Genomic DNA, 21,593 nt, shown 5'->3' on the forward strand with positions numbered 1-21,593 from the left:
AAGGGAGCAATACACTGACCTGGAGGGACAAAAAATGTGGCACAATATGTACTGTGCATGAAGGTAAAACATTATCGACTTCACTGACTTGAGCCAGATCTATTTTTACTCATAGCCTCTATCATTGCCTCACAATGGGGCAGATGTATTAAGCTTTAACAAGAGATAAATCCAAGGCTGATAAGGAGAGATAAACATCCAGCCAATGAGAGAAAGAAAATGTTCACTTATTACATTTATTTATATAGCTCTGACCATTAAGCAACGCTGTAAAGTGAAATATATAGTCAGTCCAAGCCAAGCTTATAGTCTCACTTCTCTATCAACACAAATTGGCTAATTTTTCAGATGCCAATTGACCCATCGGTGAGTTTTTTTTGCTTGTGGGAATAAAGCGAAGCACTGTGAAAACCCATGCAAACCTGGTGGATGGGACAAGATTTTTCCTATGTATCCATTATCATAGTCTAGAGGAATTAAGGGCCTTATTCTGATCGGTGCGGCCGGATCCGAATATGCGGCCAGGGCCGTGCGTGCGTAACCCCGCCTTCCATACGGATCGCCACCTCCGTCCGTACGCGGTAAGAAGCTGGCCGAACGGACCGCACGTGTATTTTTCACGGAATACGCCTCCTCCATCTCAGGGAACCGCCCCCATCATTCGATGGTCGCAGACCATCGAATGCTGGACCGAGTGTTCCACCAGCTCCCGCAACCTCAGACCACACGGACATTTTTCCGTGCAAAAGCAGGGAACTGGGCGGGCAGCTGACATCCGGCAATGTCATATGTCCGCCCCCTACACGTGCGCCACGGCCGCATTACCATACTCACGCCCAGCGTTTGCATGGGAACGCCCATGAAACGCGGGGCCTATGCATATGGTAATGAGCCCAAATAGCCCTTCACGCCATTCTCCACCCCCTGTTCGGAGTGTTCACATTTCATGCGGGATTTGCCCGTACGCTCCGCTCGCACATGCGCAGAGACGCCTCTGCACATGCGCAGACACAAAACATCGGCGGCACGAACGCACGCGGATATTACCGCACCAACCAGAATAAGGGCCTAAATGAGAAAACATATGAGAAAAATATAGCTTCTGATTAATAATGGGAGAGGGTAAATGTAATAGCAGAACATGCTTTAGGGCACTGAGATGTAACCAGTGCAATGCAATTGTACATCCCAGCATGCCATGCCATAGGTTTAGCATGATCTAACAGCAAAACTATGGCAGAGCATGTATGAGGTGTTGTACCACAGCAGCTGACCAGTATACTCAATTGTGTATATGTAATTGTACTTTTAAATGACCCTAAATGGTGGTGACACTGCCCACATTTATATGCATCATATGAAGAAAGACAACAATACTGAAGATATAAAAGTCATCCTGTAATAATTCAAAAATAACTGTTCAGTTAGTAAATGGTGTCCCAGGTACAACTCAGCAAAAAGAAACAATGGGGCAGATGTATTAAGCCTTAACAAGAGATACATGTAAGGGTGACAAAGAGAGATAAATGTCCAGCCAATCACATCCTAACGGACTTTTTTCAAACACAGGCTGTAACATAGCAGTTGGCAGGTGATTGGCTGGACGTTTATCTCTCCTTATCACCCTTGGATTTATCACTTGTCAATTATTACATTGCTCAGTTTGCCAAGAAAATATACTCTAATATAAAATGCAGTAGTTCTAAATACATATATTTAAAAGTAGAGGATGAAACTAGAAAACCACCAGCTCAGCAGAATGTAACTCCTTTCTCGGAGATAGAAAACCCCAACATCCCTCCACACAGTAGGTAATACCCCTAATAATGTCACCGTTGAAGCCTTTTAGCTTTTACAGTCATTCTTTGTTATAGCGGTTACTACATCTGGAACACAACCTCATGTACCACAAGTGTAACAAATAGAGCGTCACTGAATTATCCAGCATTCACATACATATCTTATGTTACACCATCAGACAATGAACTTTATAATGATAGAAAAAGCAAATCACAAAGCTGTAACTTTCAGAATGGATCAGATACTTTCTGTCATTTTAAAATGTTCTTACTCATCAATCTTGTCAGGGAAACCCCAGCAGTGAGCAGGCACGGTGTCTCCATGACCCGTATGGATGAAGCTGTTCTTTAGAGGCCGACTAATATCATGAGCTGACAGGCCAGCTACAGAGGTCACGGTGTTCCGTGGAAACTGACCAACCTTCAAGGTTCGCTTGTTCTGACCTCTCCACCAGTAATTCTCTGCCCTGTGGGACAAATAAATATCATAAGACAACAGACAGCTAAACAGACTTCACTGTGCAAAAGTAATATCTGTCTACAAGTAAGGCCCTTTAGCCAGGCAAAAAACAGACAAAAAATATATATATTTTTTAATTCATTTAAAAGTTTAGTATTAAATTATTTCTTGACTCACCAATAGAATGCAGTAATCAATGCTACCGGCAGCTACCTTATCCCTAGCAATACAGGTTTGTACTACAGCAGTGGTTACGTGTTTAGGTTGTACGATTAACTTTTTGCCCAATTAACACGTGGGTACATGCAGAGTAAGGAGTGAGTCAGCCTTTCTTCCTGTCATCCCTGAGAGCACACTCCCTAAAACTGCAATCTGTCACACAAGCACTCCTTCCTGCCTTCACTGGAATTCCTCCTGTCTTTCAGTAATTACCTGGCAGGAAACGTCAGCAGATGAGGGGGCAATGGACAAGATATGACAGGTATCCTCCTACTACTAGGAACCTGAATGAATCCCCTGGTATGTGTAACACTGGTTCACCTCCTATAAGGCCTACAATAACCATGATGCTTTCCTGTCACTATAAGTAAACCAGGGAGATCCAATAGCTAAGGTGCTGATATGGTTTCTCTCAGTGACAAATACATGTACAGCCTGATATTTCACTTTCTGAATGATGTGAAAAATGTCACCAGACAAGGGTGTGGAGGGAACAAGTTAAAACGATAAGCACTGTAGGGGTGAGTGGAGAGGTAAGATGCATGAAGGAACATTAAGCTTTAGAGCTGTTACTAACAAATGTCTACAATTATCATCGACATATCTTCAGCTAGAACCTGCTGTACTTGTGCTCACCTCATGCACCACCACAGGTGAGCACTGAAAGTCACTGAAAAGATTAACAAAATACAATAACCTTAATTACTTCTGTTTTTCTACAAATCTTACAATTCCCCTGTTTGTACATATTTATGGTGTAGTCACATTGTTAATGCTGGTGCTTAATAATATTATGAATAGACCCTATATTAACAATCTGAATATTCTATGATTGTCATAAACATTCATCAAAATATTTAGTGACACCTGAACAAAAATCTGTGCCCAGCCAGTAAATCCAGTCTGCAATCTATCATTAGCCCCTATCCCCAGCACATATTGTGGGTAAAAATTCTGTCTCAAAAACAGCTGTTTGCAGGATACTTACGAAACCCCAGAGAGAGAAGTGTAATCTGTGTCCTGTGTTCCGGCAGGACTTCTGTCCTCCCTGCTCTTGCACCTCTTTCCCCTTCCCCCCTTCACTTGTAACCCATCCCTTCTGTGAAGATCAGCTCACCTGCCCCCGCTGTGCGGCTGCCAGCAGGAATGGGAGCAGTGTGTGGGTGTGTAAGAGTGTATCTAAGCTGCAGCACGCCATTGGTACACAGGCAGGGTCAAAGGAAATGAGTGCATTTAAGTTCGTTGTTTTGCATTTAACCCATTCATTGGCAGAGAGACTGCTTTTGTCAGGAAGACATTACACTGCACAGAGGGAAATGACTGGCAGCCTGTTTGCCACAAAATTGGGTTTGGATTCTAAAATGTTAGATCTTATATTGCAATATTGTGAATGTTTGCGACTAATTTTACCATTTAAAATTAAGCTACTCCATTATCTAAATATAATAAACTGTATTGTGGTTCTGACTCTGTTACAAGATCTAGGGCCACGAGACTTCGCTTTGTCTTGTTCTCATGAATCAACTGTTAAATTACAACTCTCAGCATGACTGGTCAGTTTTCTCAAAACCACAGTCTGTCCTCCAATGCAGAGCTGAGCATATGACAGGGGACAGTGTCTTTCATCTCTTTGCACTGCGCACACTGTACCTTCCTGAATGAAGGGGGCACCTGCGCCATGTCCTCACTCAGACAAAGCTCATAGAGAGTATGCAGGCTTGGACAGAAGTATAAATATGCCTGTTACTATCATTTGCTGATGCATGTGCACACAGCGCACTGATGAGGACAACGGACATACAACTGCACCTACTAAAGGTTCAGACCTAATTCAGACCTGATCACAGCTGGGCGAATTTGCAGAGCGCAGCCAGCTGCAAAACCATACGCAACTCACTCAACATCGAATGATTTTCCCAGTCTGTACAAGTGTGAGTAAGTGTGTCCCTTCCACAACTCTGCGACAGAATCAGGCTGATCGAGGCCTGCACTGAAGTCTCACAACCTTTCTGAAAACTCCTGCGTGCGCCTCCACTTTTCTGGACACTCTCAGGAAACATCCGGTTATTATCCCCAAACACTGGCTTCCTGTCAGCCAAGTTGCAAGGAGATTGCAAATAGAGTAATTACTGATTGTTGTTCCTGCTTGGCCTTGTGCGTGCGCGCTACGATATGTACACATGCGCAGTTCGCACAACAGCGATCAAGTCTGAATAACCCTCTATATTCCCTACCACATGCACCCACATTCATTCTAGGGTTCATTTGGTTAGGAGACAATTAACCTACCAGTGTATTTTTTAATTCTGTGAGAAAACCCACGCAAGCACTGTGAGAAGATACAAACTCCACACAGTAAGTGCGATGGTGGGAAATAAACCCATTGACCATTTTGCTGTGAGGCAGTACGGATAACAACATCCACGTTGCCTCATAAGAATCAATGAAAAATAGCAATGTTTTTTTTTTCTTTTTGAAGGAAAGATTTTTTCTCTTCATTTTTACAGCTAGTAATGAAGTCATAAGAGCAATATATGTTCACTATAACAAACACACAACAGCATTATCAGAAGGCAATACAAGGCACCTTCTATGGCCTCTCTATTACAGCAACTAATATGCACCAGTATCTTCTACCTGTGACATGGTATATATGTAGCTGCCATGTTCGCAGAGTGCTGTGCTGACAAGGTTACTATATGCAGAGATTGGAGTAGAGGGGTTAACTCTCCAGCACACATACAGTACTCATCTCTAACCCAGCGTGAGTTATCAGTCTATTCAGCCTGTCTCTGACACTGGGGCACAATTACGAGGTGCGGTTGTGATGGCGCTCCTCCGTGACTCACTTTCAGCTCTCCACCCAGACCTGATAACCTACCCACAGGGTGCGTCGGTGACAAACTCACTATTTAACCCCTGATTTGCTCATGCACATACACAAAAGCAACCTATAATATTCACACCTGTCCTGTGAACATTAAGATTAAACCTTAGGGCTATATTTACTAAAGGTCAAAGTTCATTGACTCAAACTGTTCTTAAAGCTACTGTAAAACACACATTTACCAACAGATGATTTGGGATATTCCTTTTTAAATGGTAGTAAATGTGTGTTCTGGGCATGGAATCACATCAATTTACATCAGTTTGAAATCTGCACATAGCAACCAGGTTATAGGTATTATCTTCTAGGAGGAGCTTGATAGATTATAAGTAGATTCTGATTGGTTGCTATGGGCAACATCTATTCTAAAAAAACAGCACTTTAGTAAATATACTCATAAGAGTCAGCGTAATATACATTAACATATTCTATGGCTTCTGGGAATGAAGAAATTTACTATCTGGGAATACGGTTGTGACAGGTACAATATATATTGCCCTGGCAATGCCAGTGTAGGTTGTGTAACACATTGGCACCTTTGTACGCTGACTCACCGGATGAGAATTGCAAAAGTCACTATTCAGTTTAGTCATGGATGGATAGGTAATGCTTTACCTCCGCTGTACACTACATGTTTCACCTGCCCATTTAGGGCTTGGATGGCCTGTCTCTGAGCACACATTCACATCTGTGTGTGCAGGGGGCTTTAATAGAAAGCAGTACAGTATATACTACAGTGCAGCACTGTAAATCTAATCCATTGGTTCACAAATAGAGCACCAGTGTGCAGGGGCATCACTGGAGTTAGTGACACCTGGGGGCCAATTCAGACTTGCACGCTGCTCGAAGGGTGATTCACACTTTGGGGGTGTGACGCCGGCATTTTCTGGCTGTTCCCAAGTAAACGCAGATGTCCCCCGCCATCGGGAGGGAGGTGATCAGTGGCCTCCTCCCCATGGCCTTTGCAGCACTGAGTGAGTCTTGGCTTACTCGGTGCTGCGAGCAGGGAAAAATCATTAGATGGTGCAGGATTTTCCCCCTGTGTGCATGAGTGCATACCCGTTCGCAGCCATTCCCACAGGCGGAAGGAGTGGGGGGGCTGCATTTGGCAGGGCCGCACCTACCTGCTCTCTGGGCTCTGAGCACTGCATTGAAAAGTCACTAGCTGAAAAGGGGGCATGGCCTCATGGCCCAACCCCATTTTTTTCACACCGTAGGCGTGCCTAGCATTTCTGGAGATGCTCAGCTGCCCCGAGGCTCTTCTGGGTGCACTGCCAACACCTACACTGTGATATTTTAGTGCAGCACCCGGCTCCTTTCACTGACATTTATGTGTGTCTAAGGTGTGGCATGCCTCCCTTAGAGGGTGATACCCCGGTGTGGCCCACACCCCCTTAGTGACACCACAGCCACTGTGTGCTCTCTTTTTTTTTACTGAGTTTAGCTGTGTGTTCTCTTACCAGTGCCATGTGTTGTCCGGCACCAGATCACATGATTTGGCCCATCGAGATCTCATACTGGCGCAGTCTACATTACAGAGGCAGAGTGTGGCCATTTAAACAGGCTGCACTGCTAGGTGTGTGCCTCCCAGACATCCCCTGCATTCTCCGCCTCCTCCTCATGGCTTCCCCCACATTGACTACTTTAACCTTAGCTAAAGAATCTAATATTCATCCAGACCATTTTTATATTAGCCATGGTCATCTTGGGAGTTCACTTCACTTTGATAGTGATCTTATACTGCTGTTTAGTACAGGTTCTTAAGTTATACAGATACAATCTATCTTGGGTAATGAAATTGTTAAGTTCCCAGAAGGGAGGGAACTGGTACCTGCCCTCGATGACAGTTATGACATCGTCCATCTGGATGTGCAGTTTGTCCGGCTCCTGGAAGTCTTGCAGCGCGCGCATATCTGTTGGTTGAGCCTGGGATGCAGAGAATAATGGCACGGTAACTATTCTGTATAATAATGGGGCCTACACACAGGGCGATTTCCGGGCATTTTATAATCTGACAATCTGACTAAATCGCTTAGAAAATGCCCCTACATCACTTTGTGTGTGGGGGCCATAGCAATAGCGATGCACGGCCTTGTGCGTCACTATCGCCCAGCAATTAAGATCCAGAAAGATGGATAAATCTAGTTAGATTGCTGGTCAGGGCCAGTGTTCTCTTGCTGAGCGATCTAGCATTGCTCAGCGAAATCTCCCCGTGTGTAGGCCACAACAGTTTAAGCGGCAATCACATACACAAACAGCTGCAACCTCAATTACTACTACACAGGCCCTTACATAGCACACGACCACAATATATGGTTTATAATAAAGTAATAAACTGAGCCTGTGTCATTTGTGTGCAGCCCTTACCTCCACCAGGAAGTCTCTCAGCGCTACAAATGTCGGCCGATCCTCAGGTTTATGAGCCCAACACTGCAGCATGACATTATAAATGTCTTGTGGGCTGTCTTCTGGGCGTGCTAGGCGCTCACTTTCTTTATCAATCTTATGAAGGATCTGCAAGACAAAAGCCCACACTATAAGGTTTTGCTTTACCAAAAAAAATATATATATATATCACGTTTACACTCTGGTTAGCAGCTAACGCGTAGAGAGTTTCCCTGATCATGGAAAAGTATTTTTTTTCTCTATGAACCAAGGTGCCAGTATTTAGATAAAAGGTGCCAGTGCTCAGACATAAGGTGCCGGTGCTCAGATAAAAGGTGCTGGTGCTCAGACATAAGGCGCCGGTGCTCAGACATAAGGCGCCGGTGCTCAGACATAAAACGCTGGTGCTCAGACATAAGTTGCCGGTGCTCAGACATAAGGTGCCTGTACTCAGGCATAAGGTGCCTGTACTCAGACATAAGGTGCCTGTACTCAGGCATAAGGTGCCTGTACTCAGACATAAGGTGCCTGTACTCAGACATAAGGTGCCTGTACTCAGACATAAGGTGCCTGTACTCAGACATAAGGTGCCTGTACTCAGACATAAGGTGCATGTACTCAGACATAAGGTGCCTGTACTCAGACATAAGGTGCCTGTACTCAGACATAAGGTGCCGGTACCCAGACATAAGTGCCAGTACCCAAACATAAGGTGCCGGTACCCAGACATAAGGTGCCAGTACTCAGACATAAGGTGCCAGTACTCAGACATAAGGTGCCAGTACCCAGACATAAAGAGCCGGTACCCAGACATAAGTTGCCGGTACTCAGACATAAGGAGCCGGTACCCAGTCATAAAGAGCCGGTGCTCAGATATAAGGTGCCGGTGCTCAGACATAAGGAGCCGGTTCTCAGACATAAGGTGCCAGTATTCACCTAAAGTCACAGGTTATGAGAAGAATAGCAGCTTCTATACTCCGTTAGACACTTATTTTAAGTCTGAAATATTTTTTTTAGCAACCAACACACTGAATAAGCCATTAATTATATTTATTAATTCCTTAAATTATTTTATTCTGCTTTTCATTACTAGTAACAAGAATTAATCGTGATAGAAAAAAGTGCTGGTGCAGCACAACATCAAAAAAAGGACTTGCTTAGTAAACTATGGGCCATGCATGCAATTTCGATGTCGGGTTCAGTAGAGCAATTTATTGCCATCGTGCATGTACCAAATACGCACAGCGCACGTGCAGCAAATGATTAGCAATTGTGGATGTTCAAAGAATTTATGTTCTGTTGTTTCCTCTTATGTGCGCAAGCATCGGAGGTGAGCAGATGGCAGTGAGCGTCTCTTTTTATAGTAAATTGAAAATATTAAGTTAATAGTTCACAATAAAGACCCCACAATCCCGATGCTAAACACCATTCTCTAATCGATTTGCAGGTTTACACAATGTCTTACCTGGCTGCCATTTAGCCCAATCCATGGCTCTTGTCCATAAGTGAACATCTCCCACAATGTCACACCGAACATCCACGTGTCACTTGCATGCGAGAATGTACGAGTCTTCAAGCTCTCAGGTGCACACCTGAGGAGAAAAAGTATGGTAAAAACAATACAAAAAGAGAGTAGGAGTAGGAATAAGGAATGAGCAGAAAACAGGGGAGGGGGCATTTATGAAGCAGCGGTGGTCTAAGTGTACAAAGCAAAATGGCAATGTTTACGGAGTAGCAGCATTTTGCACAGGATATAACGGTATACTACACAGTGCATGCACACCAATACAGACCAATGCTGTGCAGAAACCAGATTTTCATTTGAGAAGCCATGGTGGAAAACACTGGCTTAACTATACATGGTACATGGGCTGCAGCTGCTATGAAGCCTATCCACTTTGGGGGCCCCAAAGTCCAATAAGCACCTCTACTGCACTGTTCTTTTTTTAAATTAGTTTATTTTATTATTAACCCCCTCCGTAGGCTATGGGATTCCAGAAATTCCTGGTGATAGCCTGTACCTCCATAGTTAAGCCAGTGGTGATAGCGGTTAGGGGACTGCGTACTCACTTTACTCCTTATTGGTGGTCGTAACTAGTGGAGACACTCATGAGATGAAGAGGTCATCATCTCATGAGACCAGGTAGCTCTGCAGTGGCGGGCGCACGGAAGCAGCAGTGAAATTGTACTCTTTCCTTAAGGTTCTTACAGCACCCACTCCCCGCCGCCTCTCTCCAGCTCATCCTACTAATCGTGGGATCCAGCCGAGGCCTCCCTGACTCATGCTCGGAGGAAGGTTCATGCCCTGCAGGTCAAGAACCCGGTACCTGCTGAACCTGATGCCAGTCATGGAGAAGGCGGTACTGATAGACTGATTGGGCACAAAGCTGACTGTGAGAAGAACTGGCTGGCAGTGAGTACATCAAAAAAATGTTTTCCTGTTATAGCCAGCAAGCCACCTCTCTCCCCACTGTCTTGTCCCTGCCCACTCTGTCTGTCACTCCTATCTCCATCCTGACCAAGGCCAGATTAAGCCTTGGGGCTCTTAAGACAGGGAGGCCATGGTGGAAGGTGGTGGCAGCGGTGGTAAGGGGAATATTAGATTCTGCATATCTTCCAACATAACCCATTCCAGGAGGGACGGATACCCTCTACCTGGATTTCACTCCTAATATATGATTGACATCACCTGTATTGAACTATTAATATGATACTTATGGTGTTTTACAGGTGTCGGAAATCATTACTTAAGAAAGGAGCCCAAGGTCGTGTTGGGATGTACGGTTTGTGTATATTATATTTAAACCAATGGTGTATATTAGTTTGAAATGTATAGTTTATTAATGCACGGACACCCAGGAGGGGGGAGTAAAAGCTGGGATTCCTGTGTCACTTATACCACTTTTACACTGAAATTTCAGATCCGACCCGGTGTTTGGAACACTGTTCCAATATGGGTCGGATCTGGGATAAGCCCCGTTTACACTGCGGTGCCGACCCGGAATATTCCTGGGCCGGCATGGTTTACACTGCACATGGGTGCGGGGGACGCTTGTCGATTACATCATCTCCAAGTGCCAAACTGCCGAACGATGATTTGGGACCGCCAATCTCCACATTGGGGGCAAGCCCAGGACTGGATCAGGGCAAAGCTGGGTTTTTGAGGTGTAAAAGGGGTATAACAGTTCTCTCCACCCTCCTATCTCTGATCTGTTCGGGAAGCTCTGTTTCTAGCTTATGAAACCCGATACTCACGTGCCTCTGTCTGTACTGCATACTGACCTGCTCACATTCTGACAGCCTAGATCTGCTGCTGCATAAGAGGGACAGCTAGTGATGTCAGTGTGCTCCAGCCAGGAGGCCCCCTGACAAAGAGGGACCTGTGTCCCCTAGTTAATCTGACTATGGTCCTGACCCCACTGATCAGTCATGTCCTCTCTGTCCTGATTCTATCACCACTGTCCTGTCCTCATTGTCACCCCTGCCCCCTCTGTTTTGGTCATATCACATCTGGCCTGTCTTCATTGTCATATTACTGTTTCCTATTCCTACTGTCATGTCCCTGTCACCTCTATCCTGTCCCCACTGTCATGACCCTGTTTCTCCTGTCCTCCTCTGTCCTGGTTATATCACATTTGTCAATTTCTCACTCTCCTGTTAATATCAACCCATTCTCCTGTCACCTATTTGTCATGTCCCCTGTACTGGTCATATCAGCTCTGTCCTGTCCTCATTGTCCTGTCCTTGTCACCTCTCTCTCCTGGTCCTGTAACTTGTGTTCTTTCCTCACTGTCCTGTCCCTATTCTCTGCACTCTTCATGTCCCCTTTGTCCTGTCCACACTATCTTGTCCCTAAACCCTCTGTCCCTGTCCGGTCTCATCTCAACTGTACTGGTCACACCTCTCTGCTGTCCTTTCCCTGCTCCGTCTTAGCTGGTCTTGACACCACGTCCCCATGTTTTTGTCTCTGTCCCCCCTGTCCTGTCCCTGACAACCTTTTCTCCTGTTCACTCTGTCCTAGTCCTGTCACCTCTGTCCTAACCTTCTCCTTGTCACCCCTGTCACGTCTGTCCTGCCACCTCTGTCCTGTTAATGTCACCTCTTTTCTGCCCTGTCACCTCCGTCATGTTCCCACCTCTCTCTCCTGCACCCCTGTTCTGTGCTGTCCCTATCATTTCTGTCTTGGCCCTTTCTTGTCACATTTATCTTGGACCTGCCATATCTGTCCTTTTTTTTTCATGTGGATGCAAGTTTGTGTGGGGTTTTTTAACATTTCAGTGCCAAAGTAGAGGGTTTACAAGATTTTTCTACGGGGCCCAATAAGTTCTAGTTACGCCCCTGATGGAAGGAGTACATATTTAGCATCCCCGTTCTACAGATATGTGTACTATGTAACAGGACAACAGTTTTATACCAGTAAGTCACATCCAATACTTTTACTGGATCCCAGTTTGTACCTGTACCACTACAGCATTCCAAGTAATGTACCACTCGGTACATTTATCAAGCTGACTAATCTGTGATAATTTATTGTATCCAAGCCTGGGCCTGCTGTCAAACACTTCTATCACTGTAGTTTACTGTCCCTATTTTCTTAGAAAACAAAATGGTGCCAGATGTACTATAAAAGGAGACATTAGCTTCTGTATTCTTAGGTGCACTTGAAAAATGGCAGCTACAACCTAATTGTTTTATGGGTAACAATGTACTTAACTGTAACAATGTTTTTATGCATAAAACAATGTATTCAAATGCCTCCTTGTATTTCTATGGAATTTTTGAGCCCTTCTCACATTTTTAAAGGAAACACTCACCAAGCAAAGGGCACCTTGCGATGTTCCTGCATGACATAGTGATCATCATTTTTGGGAAGTGCCCTCATGAGGCCAAAGTCACCAATTTTCACCAAGTCATTTGAAGAAAGCAAAATGTTCCTGGCTGCCAGGTCTCGATGGATGAAACGTTTGGATTCCAAGTAGGCCATGCCATTAGCAATCTGTATGGCATAGTGACATAGTGTGGAGATGAGGAAGTGACCCAGGTTCTTACGCAATCGGTCTAGGAGAGAGCCCAATGGAGCAAGTTCTGTGACCTGGAAAACAGGTATTGATAAATTGCATGCAATACTCAGTCTTCTAACATACAGTATACTGCATAAATTCAATTCATCCTATGATAGCAAGTAAGAAGTGTTATTTCATAGCCAAAGCTGGTATAACATTGTATTTATCTCCACACTGAATATCATGGGCAGCACAGACGGTGTAATGGTTAGCATTACTGCCTCACTGCACTGAGGTCATGGGTTCATTCCCCACCATGGCCATAACTGTGTGGAGTTTGTATATTTTCCCTGTGCTTGCGTGGGTTTACTCCGGTTACTCCGGTTTCCTCCCAAAATCCAAAAATATACTGGTAGGTTAATTGGCTGCCAACAAAATTAACCGAATAGTGAATGTGTGTGCATGTACATGTGGTAGGGAATATAGTTTGTAAGCTCCACTGGAGCAGGGACTGATGTGAATGTTCAAATATTCTCTGTAAAGCGCTGCAGATCATTGGTAGAGAGTAGAGAAAGGGTGTATAACAATTTAAGACCAGATCAGGCAGCATGTTGGGCCCACAGTTTCCACAGCAAAGAGGAGCTAGAGGAGTCACTGCATCTCATTATATGATTATAATGCAGGGTGAGGAAGTAAGAAACACTGGGGCAGATGTATTAAACCTGGAGAAGAGATAAACTGGAGATGAGGTAAAAGGAGAAAAAAAGGAGTTTGAAAACTCCCAACAGTCATTTTCAAACACAGCTGATTGGCTGTGCTTTATCTCCTTTCACTTTATCTCCAGTTTATCTCTTCTCCAGGTTTAATACTGTACATCTGCCCCACTGGTGGGTAAGGCTGATAGAAATGAAGGAGGTAATGAAGTGGTGACTAAACAGTAACTGATCTTTTTATTATATGCAGTGGTTGGAGTGGGAGGTGGCTAGAGTAATGCTGGGTACACACCAGGACGACAGGGGTCCGATCTCATCAATCTAGATCCAATTCTGACCAATTGGATGTAGATTGTGTGGTGATTGGGCCCTTTTCTGTCCTGGTGTGGACCGATACCGATCCGATGCGCGGTACCGCAGTTCGGTTGGTCGTTATTCAGATCCTACCTGCAGCAGGTAGGATCTGAAGAACGACCATACAGCCGGGTGCGGGTCGCCATCGGGTCTGAAGAAACACTGACGATCCGCTCACAATGTGCATCGTGCGCGGGTCATCGTGGTGTGTACCCCACATAAGCTTAGTACCATGACTTTATCTGTAGTGCGTGTTAGTACATCGTATTAAGAGTACATGTCACCAAATTGGAAAATAGAGTAGGCAAAAACTAAAATAAAAAGATATATATATATATATATATATATATATATATATATATAAAAAGTAGTGCAAGCAATGCACTACAAGCCGTTGTATAACTACTTGTGACAGCATGCCAAAGTAAAATAATTTCAAGATGGACTTTGAGGTCAAATAATTCCACATCAAAATATTCTGAACCTCTTGCAATATTACATTTAAGGTGCAAACTTTGTTGGGTTCAAACTTAGGGTTAAACTTAATAATGCTTCTAAAAATGAAAGAGGTGATTTTTATCATTTTTAGAAGCTTTAGAGAAATTTACTTCACATATTATTATAAGACAAGTGTTTCCCAAATTCTGTCAAGACAATATAACAGTCATTTGTATTTAACCATCTGTGCGCAAGAATACATTATATTTTGAAAACCTGTACTGTTAGGATACCTTCTGTGCCTTCAGGACAGAGTTTGGGAAACACTATTATAAGAAATGTTTGTGTATTTCAAAATCAGTATAATGAATATACAACACAGTCACATACAATAAGGCCAATCTGAAAGCCTATAATGCACTTTGGGGTACAGAACCACAAGGGTAAAACTAGACTTGCATACCATCTTCATGGGATGTGTAAGGACCACTCCGTATAGCCTGATGAGATTGACATGGTCCAGTGAGTGCATCGCATTGACCTCTCTGATAAAATCATCGAGAGCATCGGGCTGTGTAAGGACATCGGTCTTCAAGCACTTCACTGCAACGTTAAACTGGGGAAAAGGTGAATAAATAGAGTATGTTATCTCAAAAAAGAAAACAAAAATGTGTACCATTTACAACAGTCACTACAAAACAGGTTTGCACAATCCCTGAATTTTGGCTTGTAGCTAGCAAAAAAAAAACACAACATAATCCATAATTCATAAATATATCTATAACTTTTCAGTGTGTTTAAAATGTAAATCTTTTATAAATTTGCCTTTTGTAAGCTGCTTAGAAAATATACCTTTAAGTAATTAAAGCAGGCTAATTTGCTAATCAGCGTTAACTAAATCTAAACTTTCTATATATTTCCGGTGTACAAAATAAAAGCGAATTATGACTAAAATTGAATTAAAAAAAGATTTTTTTAATTTACCGCCAATGTGACAAACAGATATCACTAATAGCATTATCTTTAAGTAGCAGAAGCCAATTTACTGTATTTGCAAAACAATTTCCGCATCTATCAGCTTAACTATTCCTACGCTCAGGCAAGTACCGTGCAGTTTATCCAGTATGTAGAGAACCACATTCTGAGAAGATAAAAACCGTAATGTCAAGGACAAAGTAGCAGTAACCAACAGTGGATACTGCAGGAAAATACTGAACCCTAACAATAAGTAAAATGGCATTAAGGGGACATAACTTGTAGAGCATGGTGGATAGATATATGTGGAGATATAATCCACCTAATTACCAGCCTCAATACACATATGGCGCAAGTGAGCGGTGTGACTTTTTCTTTAACCCCTTCAGTGGTGGGGGTTTTCAAGGGAGCACTTCCCAAAGGGCAGGTTTTTTTTAAGAGCACTCCCTAAAAAAACTCACCGCTGAGTGTCCCGGGGCTGGGCAGCACCGCTGGGCACTACATCACCGTTGGGCACTACATTCCCCCGGCAAACCGACCGCGTGGGGCGTGACATTACAAGGTTATGTCGCACACAGTCGGGGAGAGGAGGTGGGGCTGGGCAGCGGCTGAAGCTGAGTTCAGTGCTCAGCTCAGTGGCGCTGCCTGGGGTTAAGCAGCACAGACAGCGGCAATCCTGAGAATTTTCCTGGTTTGCCAGATTGGGCACTGGAGCATATCCCCGAAAATTCTCGGGAGTGCCAAAGAAGGGGTTCAATTTGCTTCTTATTTGCATTTTGCACATAGGGCCTAATTCAGACCTGATTGCACGCTGGGAATTCACAGGCCGGGTGATGACCAATATACTGCGCATGCATAAGGCCCATAGTACGCATGCGTGAGGCAGTCCTGCAATAAAATCCTGTAACTTTTTTTAATCACTGGCCGTTCACAAGGCGATTGACAGGGAGTTTCTGGGAAAACGCAGGTGTACCCAGGCGTTTTTAAGGAAGATGTGTGATGCCCACTCTGGCCCCTATCAGCCTGTCTCTATTGCAGCCACTAAGTAAGTCCAGGGGGAAACACAGACTGCACACGCTGGGGAAATCATTCCATGGTGAGCAGCGTCAGAGTGGATTTTCAGCTGTTCCAGGGCAGGATTTCACTCTGCAGAATTCTGTATAAGTGATCACTAGGCTTCCAAAGTTAGCAGCCATGCAGTCAGGTATGAATCAGGCCCATATCATAACACCTCTGTACCAGAGACACCAGGCTGCAACCTTAACCACACATATGCAGACCCAGACTCAGTATAAACCCAAACATTCCTTCCTGCCAAGGTGCTGACAATGTGACATAAAATGTCCCAAAATAAGTTAAACTTTGGATTTGAATTAACAATAGACAATTTTTCTTATGCTTTATTCATTCCAATTCAATATTTTGGTAGTCTAGCATCTTCTGGAAAAATGTTAACAGTTTATTTGTACAATTAAATGGACATTGGGATTTGAACGGTAACCATCCCCACAATACAGTCTACACAAACATTTAAATTTACAATTGATCAATTATAATTAAAATGCTTTCAATAAATAGATAAAGCTTGAATGAATTGAGCTTGGATCTTACCATAAACTACATTTTGTGTACCTACCAGTTTGCCATTAGGAGTGCTCCACTCTCCTCTCCTGACTACTCCAAACGACCCATCACCAAGCTTCTCAAAAAGGGAAATGTCTTTTTCACTTATAAGACAGGTCAGGGCCTGCTGACCTTCTGGAGGTGGAGGGCTGGGAGGTTTTCGAAAAGTACTTTGGGGCAGAGGAGTAAACTCGGAGTCTGGACGTTTCCCACTAAACACCTGCAGAGAAGAAAGCAAGTCAAGACAAGGTATTGAGTATACAACTACTTAACCATTTTCAAGGATTGGGAGAAAACCGGACTGACTCCCTGCAGAAAACTATGCCAATGTAGAGCTTGTAATACACGTCCAAATCCAGACGGTGTCCCATCAGGGTGGGTTTCTGTGACAGCTATCACTGGGGAGGCAGGGAAAAAGAGATTACAGCCTCCCCATGTGGTCAGGGTGATGGGATAATAGACGGAATGGTCCAGAACATACAGGGAGTTTGTAATCCATAGTTGCCTACCCTCCCTCTTTTGGCGGGAGTCTCCCGCTTTTTAAATCTTTCTCCCGGTCCCCCGGAAAGTCTCGGCATCCTCCCAGTTTTTTAGCGTTGTTGCTGAAAAAGTGGACTGTGCATGCACGAGTCCCAAACTGCCAGTGACCAGTGCGATGTCATGACGTACCCAGTGTCATGGCATCGCTGTCTTGTTAAATGACAGCCGCCGTGGATACTGGAAACAGGGAGAGTGTGAGTGGCAGCGGTGGGAGCAGTAGCGGCCAGTGACGTGCCACTGCAGGGCTCAGAGGGACTGGCAGGCAGCACGGAGAGTGGGAGCGGCTGGTGCAGCAGATGTGAGTATCTTATTTGTGCCATGCCCGCCGGCCCCGCCCCCTACTTGATGGAGCTGGCTGCCCTCTCCCGGAGAGGGCAGCTGAAAAGTCGGCAACCCTGTTGTAATCTCTTCCTCCCTACTGACAGCTCTCACAGACAGCCACCCAGATGGGACAACGGCCTGACATGGATGACAACCTCCAGAATGGCAGAGTTTGCTGCAGGTAGCCAGTCTGGTCTGGGATTCGAGGGTAGGTGCTTTTCAATTTTTACCTAATCCCTAATATTCATTGATTATATTTTATGACGCTCCATCAGACAAAGTGGTAGAGATGAATACAGCAAGGAAAGAAATATATTATAAATAGTAGATAATAATCAAATAAATCATAATCAAATTATGATTGAGATTGGTGATCCGCCTGAGTTCCTACTATCCTGCAAATAGAACAGGCTGTTATGAGTATGAAACAGCAGGTGTGCGCTATTCTTCCACGGCCTCCAATTCATTAATTAAATCATGGGGGGGAACCTCAGGCCCGGGGGCCGTTCTGAGGGGATGCGGTCATTTGGTCTACTGTCCGAATAGTGTGCCGAGCGTAGCGAGGCACCGTGCCCGCCGCATAGCGAGCGCAGCGAGCGATGCGAGGGGATGCAGTGCACTTTAAACTGTGTCCATGTCGACTGTGTTGACATTCAGGTAAAAAAACAGTGAAAAACCCCATGTCGAACTTGTGAATGTCGACATAGACAATGTTGAACTAATGACCTTGTCGAACTAATGACCTGTCGAACTAATGACCTTTCGACCTAGAATCATGTCGACCTTTTCCCATGTCGACCTAGAATCATGTCAACCTTTTACCATGTCGACCTAATGGATTCGACCTAATGACTTTCTACCATAATGCAATAGACCAAATGATCCCAACCCGTTCTGAGTGGCCCTCCCAACCGCCTGGCAGCTTTGCCGGGAGTAAAGTACAGGGGAATTCTCGTGAGAGGTCGGTAGTTCTCGCGAGATTCCTCTTAATCAACAGCAGCCGTAGACTGTCAGTCCTATTCAGCGGCAGCCACCAGAGTGTGGGACGACTGCAGCAAGACAATTTGTAAGATACATTTTTACATATGGCCCCCGAAGGATTTTTTTCCCATACAAATGGCCCTTGGCACAAAAAAGGTTCCCCACCCCTGAATTAAATGGACTAGATGATCTGAATATTGTAACTCTAAAACATGGCGGGATTATTTTAGTTTCTTGTTTCTATTTGAACAATACTGCCTATGCATTCGATCTCACCCTACAGTTAAGTGGCTTCCTCCGTTCTTTATATGTATGTGTCCACTGAGCAGTGATTGTAGTTTTGTAGTACTGTAGATTTGTTTGTGTATTTCAATGTGTGCTCTCCCTTTATATTCCTCTTCCCCCTTTTTGTTCCTTCTGTAGCTTGTTATTCTGTTTAATGTCATATAAACGTAATAAAAACTTAATAGTAAAAAAAAATACGATTGAGCATGTTTGAGGCGTTAAATTAAATAATTATTTATCACTAATAAAAGTGTCATCATTCAATCAGCAAATAAAAGGGGCGTCTCCCATATCTGAAATTGTATGCGACTTTGTTTAATGCACACAATTATTGAAAATAATGTATAAAATTACTTGTAGGCTGTGTATAAAGTATAGATCTCATCATGGTATGCAAATATTCCAGTACACATAAAAAATTTTGGACATGGGAGACTCAAACTGTATCCTATCCAGAACTTTCAAATTTCGACCAAACAGCATTTTGTTTTTTAATTCTAAAACATTTTTGGAAATCTTTTCAACGACAAAAAAAAAAACATCTTTAAAAGTCAAGAGGATGCTGCAGTTTACCGAGCACTGGTATTATGTAGGAATCCCCATTAGATATTTCAGTCCTGCAAAAATGTAATGCTAATGCGATGTATTTCCTGGAAAAGTGCAGCAAATCTGTCAACTGGGATTAACAGCTTCCGATGCCAGAGAGGTCAGCAGCTGGATCAGTCCATCCTCCACTCAGTGTCTGACCCCAGAAAGGAAATCCTGGGACAACTGCTGACACTTGTACACTACGTGTGTCAACAGTCCTGGTCCAGCACTGAACGTGGAAGGACATGTGATACTGAGTGGGTGGGTTCTATTTTCAGAGTAACCCCAGACCCAGATATTTCAACACTGCAGACAGAGGACAGAGAACTGAAGTAAGGTGTGGGAGAGGCCTGTTTTAACCTATTCAATTCTATATCCATAACTATTTCTGAATGCAATATGCTCCGTGCTCTTCTGGCAAGAGTTAGCTATTTATAACTATACTATGCCCTTAGGGACTTGGGGAAATAAAAAAGAGTTAGATGATGAATAATGAATAATGTTTGAGCATATAAGGAGATCATATGTGTATGTATGTGTATATTGGTTGATATTTGTATTTTCTATTTATAAACTAAATGGTAATGGCTAAAGAATGAAGGATGTGCGTCAGCCAGTTACACTCACCCTAATGAAAACAAGTTGGAGTGCACCACAAAAATACCATGATTTAAATAAGAGTAAGTAAGTTTAATTTATATAGCGCACTTTCTCCAACAGGACTCAAGGCGCTTGACCTCAATCAAATGGAATATGCTGCGCTATATAAGAAACTGTAAATAAATTAAAAAATGGGTTTCTCCATTTTAGGTTGACAGTTATTAGGGCAGACTGTAAATATGTTGACCACTGTGTGTGGTGCACTGGCTCTTCATATGCTTTATCTTGTCTGTGATACATTTATTGCCCTGATCGTAAAATAGCCTTTCCTTTGGAGGGTATGAAATCTTCTCTCCTCCAGCCTGAGCACATGCCCATGTGTCCTAGTTTCCGACCTCAAAGTTCTAGGGTGTCTGACAAACCGTTATATTGTCCCCTGATATATTTGTACATGTTAAGCATGTCCCCCGTAAACATCTCTTTTCCAGGGTAAACATTCCTAATTCAGCTTCATAGCGGAATGACTCCAACCCTTTTATTATCTTGGTAGCCCTTCTCTGGGCTTTTTCCAGTTCTATGATGTCTTTTTTGTAGTGAGGAGCCCAGAATTCTAGATGAGGTCTAACCAGTGCCTTGTACAGTGGTGTTATTTTGGTGTCCCTAGCTTCCATGGCCTTTTTCTGTATACAGGCATACCCCTTTATTTGCATGCAGCAAATATACTGACTGCTCTTGCATGTGGTAGACAAATACTGTGCAGTTTACGTGTACACTTTGTGGTCAATCCTATAGAGTGCGAAGTGTGCAATGTGCAGTTGCCGCGGCATTTTGAGGTACATAAACCCAATTTGTACATACATCTGCATGTGTAGTAGCTACATGTAGTAGTAGTATGCATGTGCTGCAATGTCACTGGTAATGCCCCAGATGCTGCAGCATTATTGACACAGGAGCTTGTTTCCTGGCCATGCTGAAGCCAGTGACTGCTTCATTGGACGTAGCTTCCCTGACCTCAGAGTGTGAATTTCACAATCATCCTGAGTAACCTGTTGGTTATACCCATTATACACCAAAAATCCCAGATCCGACCCAGCATTTGGAAGAAGGATCCAAGCCGGGTCGGATCTGGGATTTACACCGTTTACACTGCGGTGCCCACCCGCAGTGTAGACAGAGCCGGCGTTTGGAGATTACATCATCTCCAAGCGCCGGGACCGCGGTGATCCCTCGCCAGAAACACAGATCGCCGTTATGGAAGTCGAGTTACACACACGCCATTTTAGGATAGTATGGCCGCCATTTTGGTTCGCAGAGTTGCGCAAATAAAGTTTCTATACCCGAGTATGTGTGACAAAGTGGACCAGAAGAGTAGCCATACTATCACACATAAATTCATAATGACACACTTACACTAAATGAAAT

At 43.8% G+C, this 21,593-nt stretch overlaps 1 protein-coding gene across 5 annotated transcripts in view; it reads right to left on the reverse strand.

Annotated features, from left to right (window-relative positions):
- TNK2 (tyrosine kinase non receptor 2) overlaps nt 1-21,593 on the reverse strand; it is a 155,996-nt gene that overhangs the window by 31,437 nt on the left and 102,966 nt on the right. For all 5 annotated transcript variants that reach the window (XM_083177499.1, XM_083177500.1, XM_083177497.1 and 2 more), the window contains 7 exons: nt 16,870-17,076; nt 14,722-14,874; nt 12,565-12,842; nt 9,216-9,342; nt 7,733-7,879; nt 7,197-7,291; nt 2,072-2,266 (listed from right to left, as the gene is read on the reverse strand). In XM_083177499.1, the coding sequence (XP_083033625.1) occupies nt 2,072-2,266; nt 7,197-7,291; nt 7,733-7,879; nt 9,216-9,342; nt 12,565-12,842; nt 14,722-14,874; nt 16,870-17,076 (1,202 nt within the window). The remainder of the gene's footprint in view (nt 1-2,071; nt 2,267-7,196; nt 7,292-7,732; nt 7,880-9,215; nt 9,343-12,564; nt 12,843-14,721; nt 14,875-16,869; nt 17,077-21,593) is intronic.

This window comes from Crinia signifera, chromosome 3 (assembly GCF_055691185.1).
Source record: "Crinia signifera chromosome 3, ASM5569118v1, whole genome shotgun sequence".
In the NCBI taxonomy this organism is placed as follows: domain Eukaryota; kingdom Metazoa; phylum Chordata; class Amphibia; order Anura; family Myobatrachidae; genus Crinia; species Crinia signifera.